The sequence below is a fragment of the Neolamprologus brichardi genome, chromosome 11 (assembly GCF_056152115.1).
Source record: "Neolamprologus brichardi isolate AB-2024 chromosome 11, ASM5615211v1, whole genome shotgun sequence".
Taxonomy (NCBI): domain Eukaryota; kingdom Metazoa; phylum Chordata; class Actinopteri; order Cichliformes; family Cichlidae; genus Neolamprologus; species Neolamprologus brichardi.
In genome coordinates, this window is record NC_142114.1 from 23,240,303 (window position 1) to 23,259,697 (window position 19,395).

The 19,395-nt window shown below is 39.4% G+C and overlaps 1 protein-coding gene across 1 annotated transcript in view; it reads left to right on the top strand.

The window, feature by feature from the left end:
- Positions 1–13,250, top strand: part of si:dkey-22o22.2 (neural-cadherin) — a 140,070-nt gene extending 126,820 nt beyond the window's left edge. The window contains exons 28-34 of the mRNA XM_087848380.1: positions 799–979; positions 1,395–1,561; positions 1,858–2,113; positions 2,541–2,721; positions 2,928–3,178; positions 5,552–5,709; positions 7,500–13,250. Coding sequence (XP_087704506.1) covers positions 799–979; positions 1,395–1,561; positions 1,858–2,113; positions 2,541–2,721; positions 2,928–3,178; positions 5,552–5,709; positions 7,500–8,171 — 1,866 coding nt within the window. The 3' untranslated portion in view covers positions 8,172–13,250. The remainder of the gene's footprint in view (positions 1–798; positions 980–1,394; positions 1,562–1,857; positions 2,114–2,540; positions 2,722–2,927; positions 3,179–5,551; positions 5,710–7,499) is intronic.
- The last annotated feature ends 6,145 nt before the right edge of the window (positions 13,251–19,395 follow it).

Sequence of the window (19,395 nt, forward strand, 5' to 3'; positions counted from 1 at the left end):
ATGCAAAATTACAATAGATTGCATCATTGTCCAAAAAATTATGGATCCAACTGTATATGACAGAAGATAAGAAACCCATAATAGCTCCACTTTAAACTAGATTAGCACACTTGAAGCCTCAAAGCTTCACAAAGCTCACAGCTCTGCATCAACAACATACATATAAAAAAAAAATCAGACTGTCCATCCTAAACTTTGATCCAGAGCCCAACATTTTTAAATCTCTCTGGCGCCACCATTAGGAAGCAATTGGGGTCTTTTTGTTTTTGTTTTTTATGTAGAAGAAATGTGTGAGGAATTGTGGGAGGTTTGCTGAGCACATTCATGCTCCATTGAGGAGGAACCCCTTAGTTTCACTTTTCAAAGCCAAATTTTTATGACAGTAGAAAGAGGCTTTTAAAACCTTAAAAGAGACAGAAACAGAACCCCCCGCCTTACATGCTTTTCTTTGTTCTGTAATCAAAGCTGGTTTCTTGATTCCCTCGGAAAAATTCAAAACACATTTTTGTAGCTCATGCATTAAGGTAGATTGACACAGCACGAAAATGGCTGCCAACCAGAAAGAATGGGCACATTTAGAAATTCAGTGCATGTCAAATTTGGTCTTTTTTCTATTTCAGAAATAAAGAAGGAAAACGGTAGAATTTAAAATAAAAGCCCGGATCACATGACCAGAGGCAGCACTGGGTTCCTTTGTAAAGCATGTGGCGAAAGTTTGCTGGATATAAAAGAAAATTTGTGTAAATATTTTTTTTTCAACAAATAATCATCTCCCTCCTTTCTTTTGTTGTCCCTTAGGTGTATGATTTGGGATCTCCCGGTGAGAGTGTGGACAGCACCCCAGGTTGTAAGCTCACAGACGGCGTGTGCGTGACGGCGGCGGGACCCTCATGTGGGATTCACGCAACCTGCCTCGCAGACTGGGGCTCGTTCAGCTGCGAGTGCCACGCTGGATACACGGGGCACAAGTGTGACAGGGGTGAGGGTCAGAGCATTTCAGTCCATATCAGTGCAGCTTCTTCTTTTAAATCTTTAGTTTTGGGAATACAGAATTAGATCTATGGACCTTGGAAATTTTAGAAACATTCCTTTGGACATAAAAGCTGTGAAACTTTGGAGCAAAGAAAGCCCGTCAGCCTAAAATAGCACACACAGAGAGTCTGACTCCTTTTCCAGGGCTCTGTGGTCGGCTTAATAATTGTGACATCCACAGCAAGCAGTCAGTGTTGTACCTGTTAGATCTGACTGAGAGCAGTTAGGCCAAACAGTCTGTGAAAAACAATTACCTCCTTATGTGTACATGTTTTGTTTTCAGTCTGTAAAGAAGATTAATAGTTCAAGTTTGTCCTTTTGTGTGAAACAATTTAAACATTTATATGTTCCTCCCCCCTCAGCCATGCCAGAGTTCTCCTTCGATTCGGGCAGTGTGGTACGCTTTCAGCTCAGAGGAGGCGGCATCTCCCGACGCACAAACATTCAGCTGCTCGTCCGAACCAGAGCCACCTCAGGGACCCTGCTGTCTGCGACGTCCCGGGAGACCAATGAATACATCGTACTGGAGGTCAGTCCACCTGTAGAACAACAATGACTAACCTTTCACATGATAGCCATCCTCAAAAATAAGCCTGCTTATATCACAGTTTAAACAGGACCCACTTATCGAGATAATCTCACTTTTTCTTAAAGAACATTTAACCATTTTATCAAATACTGCACTTTTACTGCACCATTTTTAGATAATGAATGCATTTTCAATGGGTGGCAGTTTTTACTTCCCCACATGACAGATTTTGTTGCGAGAATTTAAATCCCCGAGCAGCAGCTTTTTTCTAAGGTTTGTGTTCTTCTCTGTCTCAGATCACAGAGGGTCACATCTCAGTACGTGCCAACCTTGGTGACGGCGCTCACGCTTTGCGGCTTCCCGGCCAGCGGGTGGATGTCGGGCAGTGGGTCCTGGTCAGCCTCAGTCGCTATGACAACATGTTTACCCTGCGGTTAGAGCACGGCGGGGGCTCGAGGGAAGTGCAGGCCCGCCTGGGGAGCCGCAGGGAGATCGTGGTTCATCCATCCAGCCTAATGGTTGGTAATGGACCAGACAAGGCTGACTTCCAGGGTGAGAGCTGAATCTCATTTCAGAAAAAAAGTCTTTGTTTATTCAAGTGAGTTCTGAATGGAGTAAAATGACTCTTAAGTGTCTGACAGCTATGGTAACAAGTATTTAAATTCTTGAAATACACTGTGTTTCTCTTCGGATTTATTCTTTCTTTCACGATGTTACGGGAAAACTTAGAATTCAGTTTTTAAAGGCTTTATAGCTGTGCAGATGCTTAATTCAGAGTTAACTCAGAAATGACTTTCTTGAAGCAATGATTGTGTTTTCCTTAAGTTTTTGTGTTAATTGTTCTTTCAAGATAAAGCATTGCAATTAGTTAGTTTAGCTCTTGAGTTTCACTCATTACATCACAAGTGCATTATTTTTGAATAGTTTATCTTAAAAACCATATTGGACGCAATGCTAAACAGGAATTTTTGGCAAACAGGTTGTCTGCGGGATGTTCGATTTAATGGTCACGTCCTGCCTCTGGATGGCCAGAGCCGGGATCTGGTGACGGTGCTGGAGAGACGTGGTGTCACCTCAGGGTGCTCTAGCAATGCCTGCAGCAGCCAGCCCTGCCGCAGCCCGCTGCGATGCATCGACTTATGGAGGAAACACCAGTGCAAGTAAATGACACACAAACGCAAAGCAGCACACTTATATAGCTTCCACTGGTGGGAAGCTATTCATTCATTCTTTTAGCAGTTTTGTTTCTTAAAAGTTTTTTGTCTTTCCTATGAAGTCACGCATAAAGTTTTCCAATAATTTATTTCCATTTCAGTGCCACAGCTAACTAACTTTGTCATCTGTCCTGCTCTCCATCATGTCCCAGGTGTCCTGGTGGTCAGGTAACCGTGACTGACGACTCAGGTCAGCAGCGTTGCGCGCCGTCGCCCTGTGGACCTTCTTCCTGCCGTAACGGTGGTGTCTGCCAGCCGCTTTCGCCCGATAGCTACCGGTGCCAATGTCAGGAGGGTTTCAGGGGTCAACGCTGCGAGCTGGGGCAGGTCAAAGGTCACCGGCTGCCCGCTCTGAGCCCCAGCTCCATCTTGGCCATCAGCATGTGTCTGCTCGTCTTCTTCGGTAAGAGCAAAGAGAGTCATTAACAGAATGAAATTAAGAGAGAGTACGATGAGGTAAACTTTGCTTAAGTTCTTTGGTTTATAGTCATCTGAATGACACATAATTTACTGAACTAAATCAAACCTCACACAATAAACTCTGATGTTGTCATGAATTACACAATATAACTAACAGTACGGGAAATATTTATGCTGTTGTTTTGTTTCCAGGAAAGTATGGTGGCATATTAGTTAGAGGTGGGGAAAAAAATCGATACTGTGTAGTATCGTGATATTTTGTTTGCTAATAATGTATCGATACAGGGACAGCAGAAATCGATATTTTGTTACAAAAAAGGTTTTTGTGCTCTGACTTCAGAGCATGTTGATCCTTTTTCTGAGCAAGAATCCTGACATTCCTTCACTGTCCAAATGTGTTTAACTTTTTTTTTTTGGCAGCAATAAACATGACAGTTTACTTATTTTAATTTAAGACATGTTTTATTTTAATTAAGTTTAAAACTTTTTTATTTAATGTAAAATTATATTTTGTTTTAATTTACTTTCAAATTCTTCAGTTGCTGAAGGGGCTTCATAGTTTTCATAGATTGCATAGTTCAGAATAGCTATAATTGTACCAGATGGTTGCGTTCAGTTAAGTTGGACTAGACTGTAATACAAACCGTTCAGTTTGTCAACAATAAAACTGACTGAAATAAGTGAAAGACTGAGTGTGAGACTTTGATATTAGATAAAATGAATATTGATAAAGTTTACCTTTATGTACAGAATCTGAATATCGCTAAATATTTAAAAAAATTGCAATAATATCGTATTGTGCGTTAAGTATTCTGATAATATCGTATCGTGGGATGTATGGTGATTCCCACCTCTAATATTAGTAGTTTATATTAAAACTGTGGTTATTTTGAAACTCAGAATTCTAAAGTCTGCAAATGTATCTATAATTGTTTCGTTTCTGTTGTGATTAATGTTTCAGTAAATTAGATCAGCATGTGTACAAGTGTTCTTTTTTTTCTCTAAGATAGACTGTTTTTTTTTTTCTACTTTTGACTCTTGATGATTTCAGGGAGGGTGGGTAACAGTCTCTCAAGCCCCTCCCACCTACTTTTCAAACGTTCTATTTATAAGAGGAAGCAGGTCAGAAATAAGAGGCCAAAGTGAGCCGGACAAAGTCTTGTGTGAGGGAGAAAAAGGTTAATGTTCTCTGTCTCAGAAAACAGAGGGTCACATCTCAGTACGTGCCAACCTGGGGCACTCATGCTCTAAGAGGAGATAAAGATGAAACAATATTAGTTGTTGGAATCCTGGCAGCACAAGAAGATTAAAAGTGGGGAATAAAGAAAATCCAAATTTCCACAAACTGGTTAACTAAAATAAAGATTCAGCGGTAGAATTTGATAGAACAATTATAAAGGAGAATATCTGCATAACTTAAATTAGAGGCACAGAAGAAGCATGCTCACAAAAAAAGTGTCTTTAAAGAGGGAAGAATATTCAAAAGAGTGAGGGCCTGACAGAAAAAGCCAGATCACCTTGGTTCTGAGCCGAGATTGTGGTATGACCATCAGAGTCTTGGCTGAGAGATTCAGGTTACGACCAGAGGCTCACGGTAGGAGGAGATGAAATTTGCCAAATGTATGACTCACATCTGACTTCAGTATGAGTCATGTGATGACTCATCTCTGATTGACACTGGCAGCATAATCAACAGAAATTAAACTTATTTAGATAGATGGAAGCTGGCAAAATAGTGTGCCAATACATCCAGCCAGGTCAGGTCAAATCTCCACTGCAGACCTTTAATGTTTGAAGATCAATAGTTTTTTCTGGGAGCACTAATCATTAAAAATACAAGCTGTGGTGACGCAAAGAGAATTCAGTTAAATAAATGTTACAAAATAACCATTCGCCCCTTAAGCTGTTCATATATCAACTTAATCTAACCAGTGAACGGTTGTTTCCCTCAGCTTCACACCTACTGTGTTATGGTTTGTGTTTTTCCATCAGAAGCCTTCATTTCGTCTCGCATGAACAGATTAAATATCTTCTAGGTGATTTTTGAAACACAAATGACCTTGTAGTCTCAATAAAAATGCTGCGTAGAAAGCTGTTAGAATTTGATACTCTTCCCAATGGCTGCCTCATTTATTTTTCACCTGTTTGCCGTAATTATACTAATGTTTCTAAATGAACTTGGTACTGATTTATTGAGGCTAAATGACTCCACAGAGCAGCTTTAATGAGCCACTGCTTCAAATATACAGGAAGGAAACTAATGTCTGTCCCGGTGGTGCAGAAGCACATTTACGAAGAGATGCATATTCATACCATCCTCCTCTGTGCATGTGTGTGTGCGTGTGTGTGCGCTCAGCGGTGCTGGTGGCAGTGACAGTGTGGAACCAAAAAGGCAGCCGAAATAAGTTCAGGAAGCGAGGAGTTTACCACATCCCTGCTGAGCATGAGAGCTGGGAGGACATCCGAGAAAACATTCTCAACTACAATGAAGAGGGAGGAGGAGAGCAGGACCAGGTACACAGAACCAAACACACACACACAATAAATGGATACAATGTTCTGCATTTTACATGACAGTTGATTTTTTTTTAAGAATCAAGGACTCACCGTCAAAAATGCATTTTAGCATCTCAGGTAATCAAATAATAGTCTACAAACATCCTGTGTTTGAGCCCACAACTAACCAGTGTTTCTTCTTCTTCTTTGTAAGTAAGTAAGTTTTGAAATTTGGCACGCTGATTGGGTTATTCAATTCAATTCAATTTTATTTATATAGCGCCAAATCACAACAGCAGTCGCCTCAAGGCGAGCAAGCACTTTGGCGACTGTGGGAAGGAAAAACTCCCTTTTAACAGGAAGAAACCTTCGGCAGAACCAGGCTCAGGGAGGGGCGGCCATCTGCTGCGACCGGTTGGGGCGAGAGAAGAAAAACAGGACAAAGACATGCTGTGGAAGAGAGACAGAGATTAATAACAGATATGATTCAATGCAGAGAAGTCTATTAACACATAGTGAGTGAGAAAGGTGACTGGAAAGGAAAAACTCAATGCATCATGGGAATCCCCCGGCAGCCTACGTCTATTGGAGCATAACTAAGGGAGCATTCAGGGTCACCTGGTCCAGCCCTAACTATATGCTTTAGCAAAAAGGAAAGTTTTAAGCCTAATCTTAAAAGTAGAGATAGTGTCTGTCTCCCGAATCCAAACTGGAAGCTGGTTCCACAGAAGAGGGGCCTGAAAACTGAAGGCTCTCCCTCCCATTCTACTTTTAAATACTCTAGGAACAACAAGTAGGCCTGCAGAGTGGGAGTGCTCTAATAGGGTGATATGGTACTACAAGGTCATTAAGATAAGATGGGGCCTGATTATTTAAGACCTTGTATGTGAGGAGCAAGATTTTGAATTCAATTCTGGATTTAACAGGAAGCCAATGAAGGGAAGCCAAAACAGGAGAAATATGCTCTCTCTTTCTAGTCCCTGTCAGGACTCTTGCTGCAGCATTTTGGATTAATTGAAGGCTTTTCAGGGAGTTTTTAGGACATCCTAATAATAATGAATTACAGTAGTCCAGCCTGGAAGTAATAAATGCATGAACTAGTTTTTCAGCGTCACTCTGAGACAGGATATTTCTAATTTTAGAGATGTTGCACAAATGGAAGAAAGCAGTCTTACATATTTGTTTAATATGTGTGTTGAAGGACATGTCTTGGTCAAAAATGACTTCACAGCGTTACTGGAGGCCACGGTAATGCCATCCAGAGTAAGAATCTGGTTAGAAACCATATTTCTAAGATTTTTCAGGGCCGAGTACAATAACCTCAGTTTTATCTGAATTAAGAAGCAGAAAGTTAGCGGCCATCCAGGTCTTTATGTCTTTAAGACATTCCTGCAGTTTAACTAATTGGTGTGTGTTATCTGGCTTCATGGACAGATAGAGCTGGGTGTCATCTGCATAGCAGTGAAAATGTATGTCTTCTAATGATGCTGCCTAAGGGAAGCATGTATAAAGTTATCTAATTTATTTTTTTTAGCATTCAAGGGCCACCAAAGCTGGAACATTTCCACCATATTCATGAAAAGTTTGTTGGCATAGCTTTCAGACACGAAGTCATGTCATGTCTTAGCATCTTTAATGTATTATGAATGAACTCGCCTAGCACCCCTTCCTGAAGTTGTAAAACCAAAATGTGGAATTATATTATTTGACCACTAGGTGAACTACAGTAAAAAAAAATACAAATTTTAAAATTAAGCATCAGATTTAATAGGTACCCATGTATCTTCTTTTTTCCTCCGTCCTTCCAGAACGGTTATGACATCACAGAGCTGAAGCGTCCACTGTGCTCCAGTTTGTCTCAGTCATCCTCCTGCACGACCGCTCCGCTCATCAAATCCTCACCGGGCTCCCAGGAAGAGGTTCATCCATCCAGTTCCTCGTGCAGCTCAGGTGCTCCCTACCTCAGCATCCCACATCACCACCACCATCAGCATGCCGCCAACGCCAACTATACCAGCGATGCAACCTACGCTAATTACACTGCTCATGTAAACAGAGACGTGGAGACAAGCGACGTAGGCAGTTACACTGATGCCCCGCCTGGCTCACGCTCCCACGTGGACTTTAGAAGCTACGTGGCGCGAATCATTTGGGAGGCAGACAATGACAATGAGGCTTTCCCGCCAGACGCCTACCACGTCTGGTGCGTGGAAGGCTCCGGGTCGTCGGCAGGAAGCCTTAGTTCACTGGGGTCCGCAGTGTCCCATAGAAACATCAACACAGGCGACGGTGATCGGGACGACGGGGAAGAGGAGGAAGATGATGGAGGTTTTGTTTATGACAGACTCTCGCGATGGGGCCCAAAGTTTCAGGCACTCAGTGAGATGTACGACCGACCACAGCTGACCCTCACATACAGGGATGCAATGGCGTACATACAGAGGAGCCACAGCCATGACCCCCTGCCACATCACCATTAGAGGGTGCTACCCAAATACAAGTACACACTCATAGAACATTTGCCACAGTGGAAAGGGACTCAGTGCTGTGATCTTGTCAAATTTGGAAAAAAAACAAAACAAGGATGGCTGGTCAGGTATTGTTTTGTATGGCTGGGAATATGTTTAAAATATGTGTTTTAATATTAATTTTCTGATGTTGAAATATATATAAATATACTCACTGTTCTAAAGACATACAAATTTGAATTTGTTTGTCCTGAACAAATCCACCCTTTTTCTTGATTTTCAGCTGTAAACCTTTACAGTTTGTGGTCTCTAAGCAAACTGGTCCAAACAAGTGATATTTTCATATTTTCTTTTGGCTAATTAAATGTCAGATTATGGTTCATGTCAGAGTTTAGTGAAGCAAGATGAGTTTGCCACATTAATTAAAAATAACGAGGCATAAAGAAGCAATTAAGAACAGAAACACAATGAATGAAGCAGAAGAAGCAAAGCTGGGAGGACTGTGCATTCTTATCAGAGTTGTCTGACAGGGACGAGCCCTCAGCAGCAGCAGTTATTCAAGAGAGTTTTACAAGTAGAAACAGGTGATAAATGACAGATATCATGCGTCGTCCAGGTAAACAGGGTAAAAACTCATAGATCAACATGAAATTTACCCAGATTATTATTTACATTAAGGATATAATGTTTCAATATGCAAGTGAGGCATTATATCTTAATATGTGCCAATTTGCACAATCTTACAGGAATCTGAATGGATAGATAAAGTCAGATTCTGAATTTGTTGGCACATGAGTCTTTTTAGCACTCCATAAATCAGAAACTTTTATCAACAGCCAGATTTAAAAAAAAATCACCATGTTTTTGGGATGACATGTGCAAAAGCCATCTGTAAATCCTTCAGAAATCCTGACACGTTGGGCCATGCAAGTACAAGAAGGAAAGAAACAAATCAGAGTAACTGACCAAAGAAATATGTTTGCATACTTGTATTTACTCTTACAGATTTTAACAAACGGTTATCAACATAAATCGTGTCGGTGTAAGAGCTTGAAACCTGGACTTTTTGGAAACGTTTCACCTCGTTTCCAAGAGGCTTCTTTCAGTTCAGTTCACTCATTTTTAAGCTCTTAAGACAACATCAAAGTTCTTTACTTAAGTATCATGAACATCTAATAAACTAAATTTACTTCACTGATATTGAAGTTATTACCAGCGCATGAAAAAAAATATTTGTGTTGTAACGTATCATCTTTTAAATATTGACTGGTTTAGTTGAAAAAAGAACAGAAAGACATTTGGCTGTGTCAGGCAGATACGCTACAAAGCTAAGGTAACAACAAGGAGGATGTTCAGTCTGCCCCAATGACTGAAAACACTTGTATGGCTTTGGAGAGTTTGATTGGTTACTTAGAATTATCAGCCATGATTGGCTGCCAGCCCTTAAGGACTCTGGTCCAGCCACTGTCTGTAATGCTGTGGTCACTGTGTCATGTGGAGCAAACAGGAAATCTGGGCAGAGAAACTTTAAAGTGAGTAAACCAAACTGAGAAATGTCACCAAAGTCATAAATCGCAGCTGTAAGTGCAGACTTACAGCTGTAATCGCATTACTCTGATGTTTTAACTTTGGAAAAAAATGGAGACAATTCAAGTAAAAGGCAAATTGGCAGACATTTCCTTCATTCTCACTGACCTTCTCGAGTTTTTTGTGTATTCATTTATTTCAGTGCAAGCTCCACCACGGTGTTTCTTCAAAACGCACCACTAAAACAAAAAAGAAAGATTGTCTTATCTCTAAATTGATTCTCGGTATGTTTGTGGCACAAATGGGATTGAATATTATCATATCTTACCTGATATGAAACAAAAAAATCTCTCTCAGGTGGGGCAGCAACGCAGCAGCTCTGTTCCCCCCGTGTAGATTAATCGCCACAGAAAAGCTGAGACAGGGCGCGAGGTTCATTATGTGATCTTCGTGTTTCTTCAAAACCGAGGTTACCAGTTCATCTTTGAGCTTAACACAGGAATACATCACTCAGCTTTTATTTATTTTGCTTGTACTTCTTCCTTTTAGAAGCGGTGTACTCTGTTTATTTAATTATCAGGGCAGTTTGTGGGTTGCTGTTTTTCGTTCCATGGAAAATGCAGACTTTCAAGGTCAAAAGTTTCTCTTTTCTGGAGGAAAATAACATCAAATTATGTCAGAAATGTTCAGAATGAGGGGAGCTTTGTATTTAGAGAAATAGTCTGGTAAGAAGGACTTGATGTAGAAATCTAACAAAGACAGCTCCGAGTTCTTCTTTCAGGGAATTTTAAAGTACTATTTGAATCTTTTTATCTTTGGCATGGCTTTTTTTTTTTTTTTGACCCTCCTGCACAGCTCCACACCTGTAAACAAAAACTCAATTTCATACAGAAGCACTACCAAGGTCAAGCTTTTCTTCTACGCTTTTATTTTCCTAAGAAATATCTTTTTTGCTTCTCTACCTTCTGCGTTTCCACAGATTAACCTGACCTCAAGAAACCCTCCAGTAACCAGCGTGCATTTCTCTTTGCCGTTCTTGTTGCACTAGCAGGCGAGTCAGTTCTCCATCTTCAAGACGTAGAAAGTTAACAATTAAAAGCCTTGTGAGTTCACGAAGTGAAACACTTTGCAGCCTACAGCGTCTCCACCGTGTAAAATGAGCTTTGCTAGTATGTTTTCAGATGACATTATTTTTGTAACCCCCGTGTAGAAACTCCCCAGAAGCTCCTTTTCACTTGCAGTTGGTCGTGCACTGTTAATATTTTTGCTTTTTCTAAAAAATGAAAAAAAAACAGGGAGCACCCTGTTAGACCAGTGTTTCCGAAGGCTGAACCGCTGTCAAATATAAACACTGAAACTGTGAATCCATTTGGAAATCAACATGGCAGCCAGAGGTACTGAAACTAAGTCACGCTCAGACATTGCTGTGAGCTGGAAGTGAAAATTGTGATACATGTGAAGATGGCTTTTAACAAAAAGGCAAAAATTACTTACTTTGTTTCCTTTTATGAAAATGCAGGATATTCACTATATGCAAGTCTTTCTCTTATAAAGTAATCCTACTAAAATACAGTAATGTGCAAGTAAGTCTTGAGTCACCTATCTTTTCTTTATATTTTGCTTGGAAATAGATAAGCACTGTTTGAAAGTCAATATTCAATAAGACCACCTTTATTCTTCATTCCAGTTATTCCATATATTCGTTTGACGTTGGCTGCTCTGTCAGAATGATCGTTCAGTAATGTTAAAGTTCCGGCTCTAGGAAGGCCAGGCTATGACTCCTACTACACTGGCTAAATGGCAGCCCCAAACAATGACACAGCCTCCACCGTGCTTTATCGATGGCTGTAAGATGAATTGTAACTAGAACTGGTTCTTTGCTAAGTTGTCTGTTAGTTGTCTCAATGGAAACAGGTCTGATGGTTTTATGAACACAACACTGCTTCATCCCTCGAGTTTGGTGCCTTTTATGCTTCAATCATCCATATATATGGCCAAACAAACAAAAAAGCCTTCCCCTGAAAGTAGTCGGGTACAAGGATTGAACTGAAAATGAATGGAAAAAACAGCCAGTGCCCAAAGAAAAACTCTGGAAGACCTTTGGAAAACTTTGTAGAAGTATTTCTCAGCACCACCGTGCTTGGAAGCAAAATATAAAGAAGGTGACTCAAGATGTCTGTACTGCGTTGTTGTTTAAATTTTATTTAACAGTATATAACTTTATTGATGTCACATGGCCACTGTTAAACTGCTTACTTGTTAGGAAAAATTAAGAGTGGGGCTCATAAACTTCCAGTTTAAAGTATCTGCAGCCTCTAAAATACTAATAAGTAGGTGTGAATGCAGAACAAGCTTCTACCAGTTTCTATTAAAACTTTATACATGTTGTACCAGAAAATCGAGTGTGTGTGCACGGAATGCTCTGCAGCTAATAAATCAGCGCTGTTTTGAATATAACCATTATAAAGTGACCAAACTTGAGCCAATGAGCACTGCTCAAAGCGAGTAACACTGATACTTTCTGTTCTTGCAAACCTGACCTAAACTCTCTCAAATCCAGCACTGATTCCCTGTTTTTATTTAGTGGCTGCTTAATAATCTTCTCATATTCCATATCTGTAAAATGGGCTGTTTGATTTAGAGCACAAACATTTTGTTCTGTTCCTTTTGAAGCTACCTGATGTTTTTTTGCTGCCATCCTTGACGGTAAATTTCTTAGATGATTTCCCTGATAAATGAGGACCAGAACAGGAGAGGTTAGACTTCTCTCGTGTGCACAACAGGACACCAGCTTTTCCTTCTTCAACTTTTAAAGCAGCCAAATGTTTATTGGTTCTGGCTGCAGATCAGTGTCGTGTCTGATGGTTGTTGTCCAGCCTACCTCTTGGCTAAGTATATTGTCATTACAGCGCCTGATGAATGTAGTTTTTAAATAGAGAGAGTGAGAAAACCTGTGGAGGAAGTCTGAGCAAGTAAAGTACAATCACAGAACTCGGCGTAACTCAATCCTCAGCCAGCAAAAATGGCAACATAGATAAACATTTCCTGATATTTTAAAGGTTTTGCACTTACGTAGTCATGGTTTTCTTCCAGATACAGTCAGAATAATTTTTTTTAATTCGAAAGCCAGTATATTTGCCTGCTAGGCTCTGAGATTTGTACTGCGTAGACAGATTCTACAGATAAGATGTTTTCAATTCAGTGGTTTCCCCCCCTTTCTTTTGGAAAATGAATTTTAAAAAATGTTTAAAAAAGCCTTGTAAGAACTGTACTTAAAGCTATGCATCCAAATAGAATAACACAGGTGTCTTTTTATAAACTATTGTGAAGCTTCAGATGTTTTGACCTGTATGTGTGCAACATCTGTTGAATTTTGTTTAACACAGATGCGTGAACATTTTTATTGAATTCATATGCATTTATTAGAGTAAAGGTTTAAAGTGTCATTTACCACAGAGCTGTGCTGATCTGTATAATAAGATGTACAAATGAACGTTTTATAGCAACCTAATGTGGAATATTCCTTTTGTATGTGACTTTTAATTAAAAAGAAAAACTTTTCTTCCCAAGAACATGATTTATATGTTGGTGTTTTTGTTCAGTGGTTTTACACACACACACACACACACACACACACACACACACACACACACACACACACTCTAACTCTCTGGTAAGAGAACAAGTTGAAAAATAACTAAATAAAATAAGAAAGTTAGTATAAAGGATAAAAGGACATTTTTTTAAAAATCCTTGAAGCTGTCCATGTATCTTTCTGAGGGAGTTGGATCTAGATTCAGCTTTAGAAAGTGGTGGTTTGTTGCATTTACTCTTAAAATTAATCACAGAAAAACATTCATACATTAAAAATCATATGGCATGATAGTACTTCAGAAATGGCTCACAGTGATTCAAAGATTTGTTTTATGACTCATAGTTACACATTGCCCAGTATTCCCAGCATTTGTTACTTAGAGTGGGACTCGGTGTGTTTTCCTGTAAGAGCTGACCAGACTTTTGTCCACACATAGTGGGAGATCGTGTTTTACGTTTTCAATGTATAAAGCTCAAAAACCTAACTGTACACATAGAAAGAGAGATCACAGTAAGTTTCCATTTACACATATGGCGCAATACTGCCACCACGTGGTAATAGGTAACACTGCATAGGGCTTTTTTTGTGTGATCATCTTTTTTTAATATTTTTTATTTTATTGATTTATCTTTTAAAACCAAATCAAAATATTTCTAAAATGTTCATTTTAAAAAGTTGCTCTTTTCAGTTTTCCCTTGCTTTTACCTAGAGCAAGAAGCCTTGAAAGCATAAAAGTAGACAAGAGCTTAAGTAGACCTCAAGATTTTTTTTGTTCGATTTTCATTTTTTTGGTTTTTAAATATTCACAAAAGCACCATAATTGACATTTATTTATTATATATAGACTGTTAGCAAAGAGCAGGGATAGGAGAGCCCGAACACTAAAACATTTTGGTTTTGTTCGAGAATGTGTGTAATCACAGGGAATAAAGATGCATTTGTGTCATTTTACAGCGTCACTTCTCGCTCTGTTAGGTACACCTGCTCAACTGCCCATTAACACAAACGGCTAATCAGTTAATCACATGGCAGCAACTCAGTGCATTTAAGCAAGTAGCCACGATCAAGGCGACCACATGTAGCTATGTTCTGATGGCAACTTCCATGTCACAAAGCTCAGATCATCAAGCTGGTTTCTTGAACATGACAATGAATTCACTGTACTCAAATGGCCTCCAGAGTTACCGCCATCTGTGTGGAGCTTGCATGTTCTCCCGTGTTTGCATGGGTTCTCTCCGGGGACTCCAGCTTCCTTCAAAGACATTCAGTTAGTGGGGTTAGGTTAACTGGTGATGTGATGTGAGTGTTAATGGCTGTCTGTCTGTCTATGTTAGACCTGTGTCAGATTGGTGACCTGTCCAGGGTGTACCCTGCCTCTTGTTGTATTCTAGCTAGGATAGACTTCACCCACCCCACACCCCACACCCCCTCCCCTAACCCTTAATTGGATAAGTGGAAGAAAATGGATGGACCTCAGGGATGTGTTGGAATGGGAGACTTGTATTGTGGACATGCAGCTAATAAATCTCCAGCAACTCTTTGATGCTATCATGTCAGTATAGACCAAAACCTCTGAGGAACGTTTCCAGCACCCTATTGAATCTTTGCATTGAAGAATTTAGGCAAAAGTGGCTCCAACCCAGTACTAGTTACGTGTACCTAATAACATGTTTGACTGTAAAATGAGAAGTACTTTAAAAGCATGGAAAAAGGAGCAAAACTGAAATGAAATCAGCACAACAATTAAACTAATCGTTTAGGTGGAAAACCTTTCCACCACAAATGATCCTGCAAAATCGAGCTTTCTTTAATGGTAAATGGCCTGTATTTGTATAGTGCTTTACTTAGTCCCTATGGACCCCAAAGCACTTTACACTACATTCAGTCATCCACACACGTGTTCACACACTGGTGATGGCAAGCTACATTGTAGCCACAGCTGCCCTGGGGCACACTGACAGAGGTGAGGCTGCCAGACTCTGTCACCGGGCCCTCTGACCACCACCAGTAGGCAACAGGTGAAGTGTCTTGCCCAAGGACACTTGCACCGACCGAGACTGTCGGAGCTGGGGCTCGAACCGGCAACCTTCCGATTATAAGACGAACTGAGAGGGGGTTTTTTCAGAGGTTTTTTGTCAGTTTGTCAGTTTTCAGAGGGAATTCTCTCAGCTAAGCTTGAATTTTTGTTCACTCCATGATGTAACAGCACTCGGCTTTGGTTCCTTTACAATAACCAAACCACTGGTCTTCCTGCTGAGATGAGACTTCACGATTCTTTATTTTTGTGTTTTTAAATGCATGTATTTAAAAATCTTTAAAAACTGTCATAATTTTTAGGGGGAAAAAGCCTCAGACCCTTCCCCCTCCCTCTAATGCCCCCGTCTGACACACATATAGAGCTGATATTGAGTGACATGAAGCATATGCATTGTTACAAACAATGGAAAGAGGTTATCGTGCTCTGATGCAGCTGCTGCTCTGTGAACCAATGAGAGTGAAGATATTTTAGACATCTTGAGACCTCATGTTTTGTCTGGAGGTGCTCATTGTTTCCTCGTGCAACCATACATTTGGATTTATTATATCTTAAGAATGAATTATCTTTTAACGGGATCTTTTAACTGATCACTTTCAACAAATTGAGAAATAATTGCAAGATTGAGAAAAATAACAAATATCAGGGTTAGAGAGTAAGTATCTATGTTAGGTATCTATAAGGGCTGTCTCACACACACTGTGTGGTGCAGAAGCATGCATTGCCTTGGACCTCTATAACAAGAGGTTCTCAGTCTGCTTCCTGCTCATCCAACAATTTAAGTCGACATAACGTTACAAAATCATAAACTTCAGTTTATGATTTGGGAAACACAAGCTTATTTTTGGCTAATCTACAAGTACTTTCCTTTACAGAGAAACACCTCTAACCCATCATGTCAGACGCCTATCTTTATAACTTATCCAGGTATGAATACATTTATATGTTTGGTTTTAATCAATAATTTCCTTAATTTTATAAAAACAACAAAACCATGCATTTGTGTTTTTCTCTCATTTCTTTCCTCGTTTGTCAGCCTTTGGCTCTTGCCGCTGATGCAACTCCTTATTATCTTTCTGTCTTTCAGTTGAGTTTAAGTTTGTTTTACCTCAGTATCTGTGAATTTCCTTCTTTTTGAGTGATGGTGGCAATAGAATTGATCATTTTCTCTCATGTTTAAGTTAAGCTGAGCACTGTGTGTGTGTTGGGGTCAGTTTGTGTGTGAGGAGGTTAAAGCCACGCTTTCCCAGGCCCACACAATGCACTCACTCTAGGGGAGGTGCACACATGAGGGGCCCCTGTCTGCCACTATAGTCTATGTCTAACACACACATCATCACAGATCACTAGAATCTAGGATGGAGACAATGAGGTTGTTAGGTTAGATTAGTTTAGGTTTAACATGATGTCCAGTTTAGCTTAAACATCACAGGGGTTTTGGCACAACTTTACCTACTTTCAACATTCAAGTGGGAGAGCAAGGGTTGGAAAAAAAAGCCTAGGGGTCAACTGTAAAAACATGTTTAAGCAACTAAAACCATGACTGTAGTTCTGACTTCTTTAGGATAGATTAAAGACAGGTAACGTTTCCAAATTAGGTTAATCCACCAAAGGCTCCACAAGATGCTGTGGCTTTCTCCGCACTGGTTGTTCACCTTATTGGCTCTGGTAAGCCATCTATAACAGGTTTACCTGGGCTGCTATCATATGAAACAAACAGGAAGGACATGAATGTAACAGATGTCAGTGTATGTGTAAAAGGCCCACACTGCAGGCTTTAGGTGAGTTAAAGTAACAGCGTGTAAAATCTCACTGCTCAATGTTAGTGAATTTAGTACCCCTTTCAATTCAAGTTTATGAACCTAACTACTGTAGGACAAACATTTTAGTCAGTCGAGAGATCAAAAACATTAAATTTAGACTACACCCACAACAGCGTTTCTACTTTTTGTATATACTGTATTTTAACAATAACAATTAGCAATAAATCAGGATTATAAAATGGATTTGTGTCAGTTAAACATTTGGTGGTATTTTACATTTTGATGACCACCTCAAATTCTGGCCACTGTTCACATGCAGTGAGTAGTGAGTGTAGGTTATCAGTCTGCCGTTTACCTCAGCTGTCAGTGTGTGTCCACGTGTATTTGCTCTGGCTGTAAAACTTTGAGAAAGGAGTCCGATAGGAGTCGATGAGCCAGTGAAGTTCACTTCTGTCTGATAAAAGCTATAATGAGGACAATTTTGAGGATATCCTGAGCTTTTCTGTTGGTAAGAATGCTGTTTTTACCACTGTTAGTGAAACTTTCTTAGATGTGGATCTAATATTGTTGGACATCGTAGGAATAAATTACTATATGATGTGAGAATGTAATCAAATTGTTTATCTGACACTAACCCTTACATTAGCTGGGATGTTAGCTTATAACCAGCTGTTGCTGCTGTTTAGCCATTTATGCACATCTTGTGTTAGAGCTCTGACTTTGATTCAGGAGATGAGGCCTACGTCGAGGTGGAATAGGATGAGGTAAAAATGAGGGTGGAGATGTAGTAGTAAAGCAGGAGGCAGATGAAGAGGAGAAAAAGATGACAACATGCACATGCTAATGTAAGTGCTAAAGCTGTTTAACTAAAGTAATCAAAAGTTGATTTCCTTAGGGGGTCATATGATTGTTGGGATTTTCTCTGTATCTATGAAGCGCCTTGAGGCGACATTTGTTGTGATTTGGCGCTATATAAATAAAATTGAATTGAATTGAATTGAACTTTGACTTAATTGTTTTAGTTCTATTTATGAGTAATCACTCAGGAAGTCACAGGTTATATGTGTGAGGCTTGTCGATATGTTTTCAGGTTTATTTTATGACTCGTGAAATCCTTAAGTATAGATACTCAACACTTCTCTTTGTCTCTCTCTTATTAGCACTTGAGTGCTATGAAGTAAGACTCTCAGGTTGCTTTGCGAACAAACGTCACGCTGAACTGACACCCGCTGCCTACCACAAATGCTCCTGCATCACTTAAGTGTGAAAACTAACAGAGAAGTTTTATTGCACTTTACATTAGAATTATAGTACATTCAAAGAAATGCTTATTTGAGGCAAAGATGGCTCACTGTAGCATTTCAGTAGATGGAAAAGACAAAAAAAGCTGCATGAGTAATTGGTCCTAAAGGTATTTTACCATAAGGATATAACAGTACTGAGCAGATGATTCTCTGTTGTTTGTACCACCCATGAAAGGTGTTGGATGTCCCAGTCAGAGCCTCACATTCCCCGTTAGGTTTGTGAAACCTTAGAAGTGTTTCACAGCTTTTATTTCACCCCTGACTCACAGGTCCACATCAAAAACAATTATTCTTAACAAAGATGTTGTAAAGATGGTTAAAAGCTAAAAGCCCACAAACAGCCCAGCTGGCCTCTAATGACACAAGCTGCTGCATATGAATATAGTGTCCTCACCCCTTTAGGACTGAAAGAAAGAGGAAAAAATCTCACACTGTAATGACTTAAGACCACGAACTAAGGCACTAACCTAAAATGGCTTTGCAACCAAATGAGTTAGTGACTCTGATAAATTAAAATGCTCCCAAATACTTTTCATATCTTCCCTGTATAAATTTATTTCATTTTTGTCTTAAGTATATGATCATTTTAACTTAACAGTATTTCAGTAAACTGGAATATCATTTCAAACTTACTTTTAGTTTAGTTGTAGCTGACTACAACAGCCTTCTGAACATGTAAATATATAGACAGCTTTCCAGTGTGCATGCATATATTCATTATAAAGGAAAATAAATGGATTTTTATTATATGTATATATATATATGATATTTGTGAAATTTAGTATTTTAAACCCGCATTGTTTTGTTTTGTTTTTTTGTTCTACTTTTTCCAGGGTTATCACAATTGTAATGAAGATATTCCAATATGGTATGCCAAATTTAAAATATATTAGTCACATGGATGGGTTTTGTTTCTCAAAGCAACAACCCTGTGTATAATAGAAGCCACAATAAACATGAGGTTATGTACAATGTATATTTTTCCTTCTGAGTTATTATTTAAGATGATCTA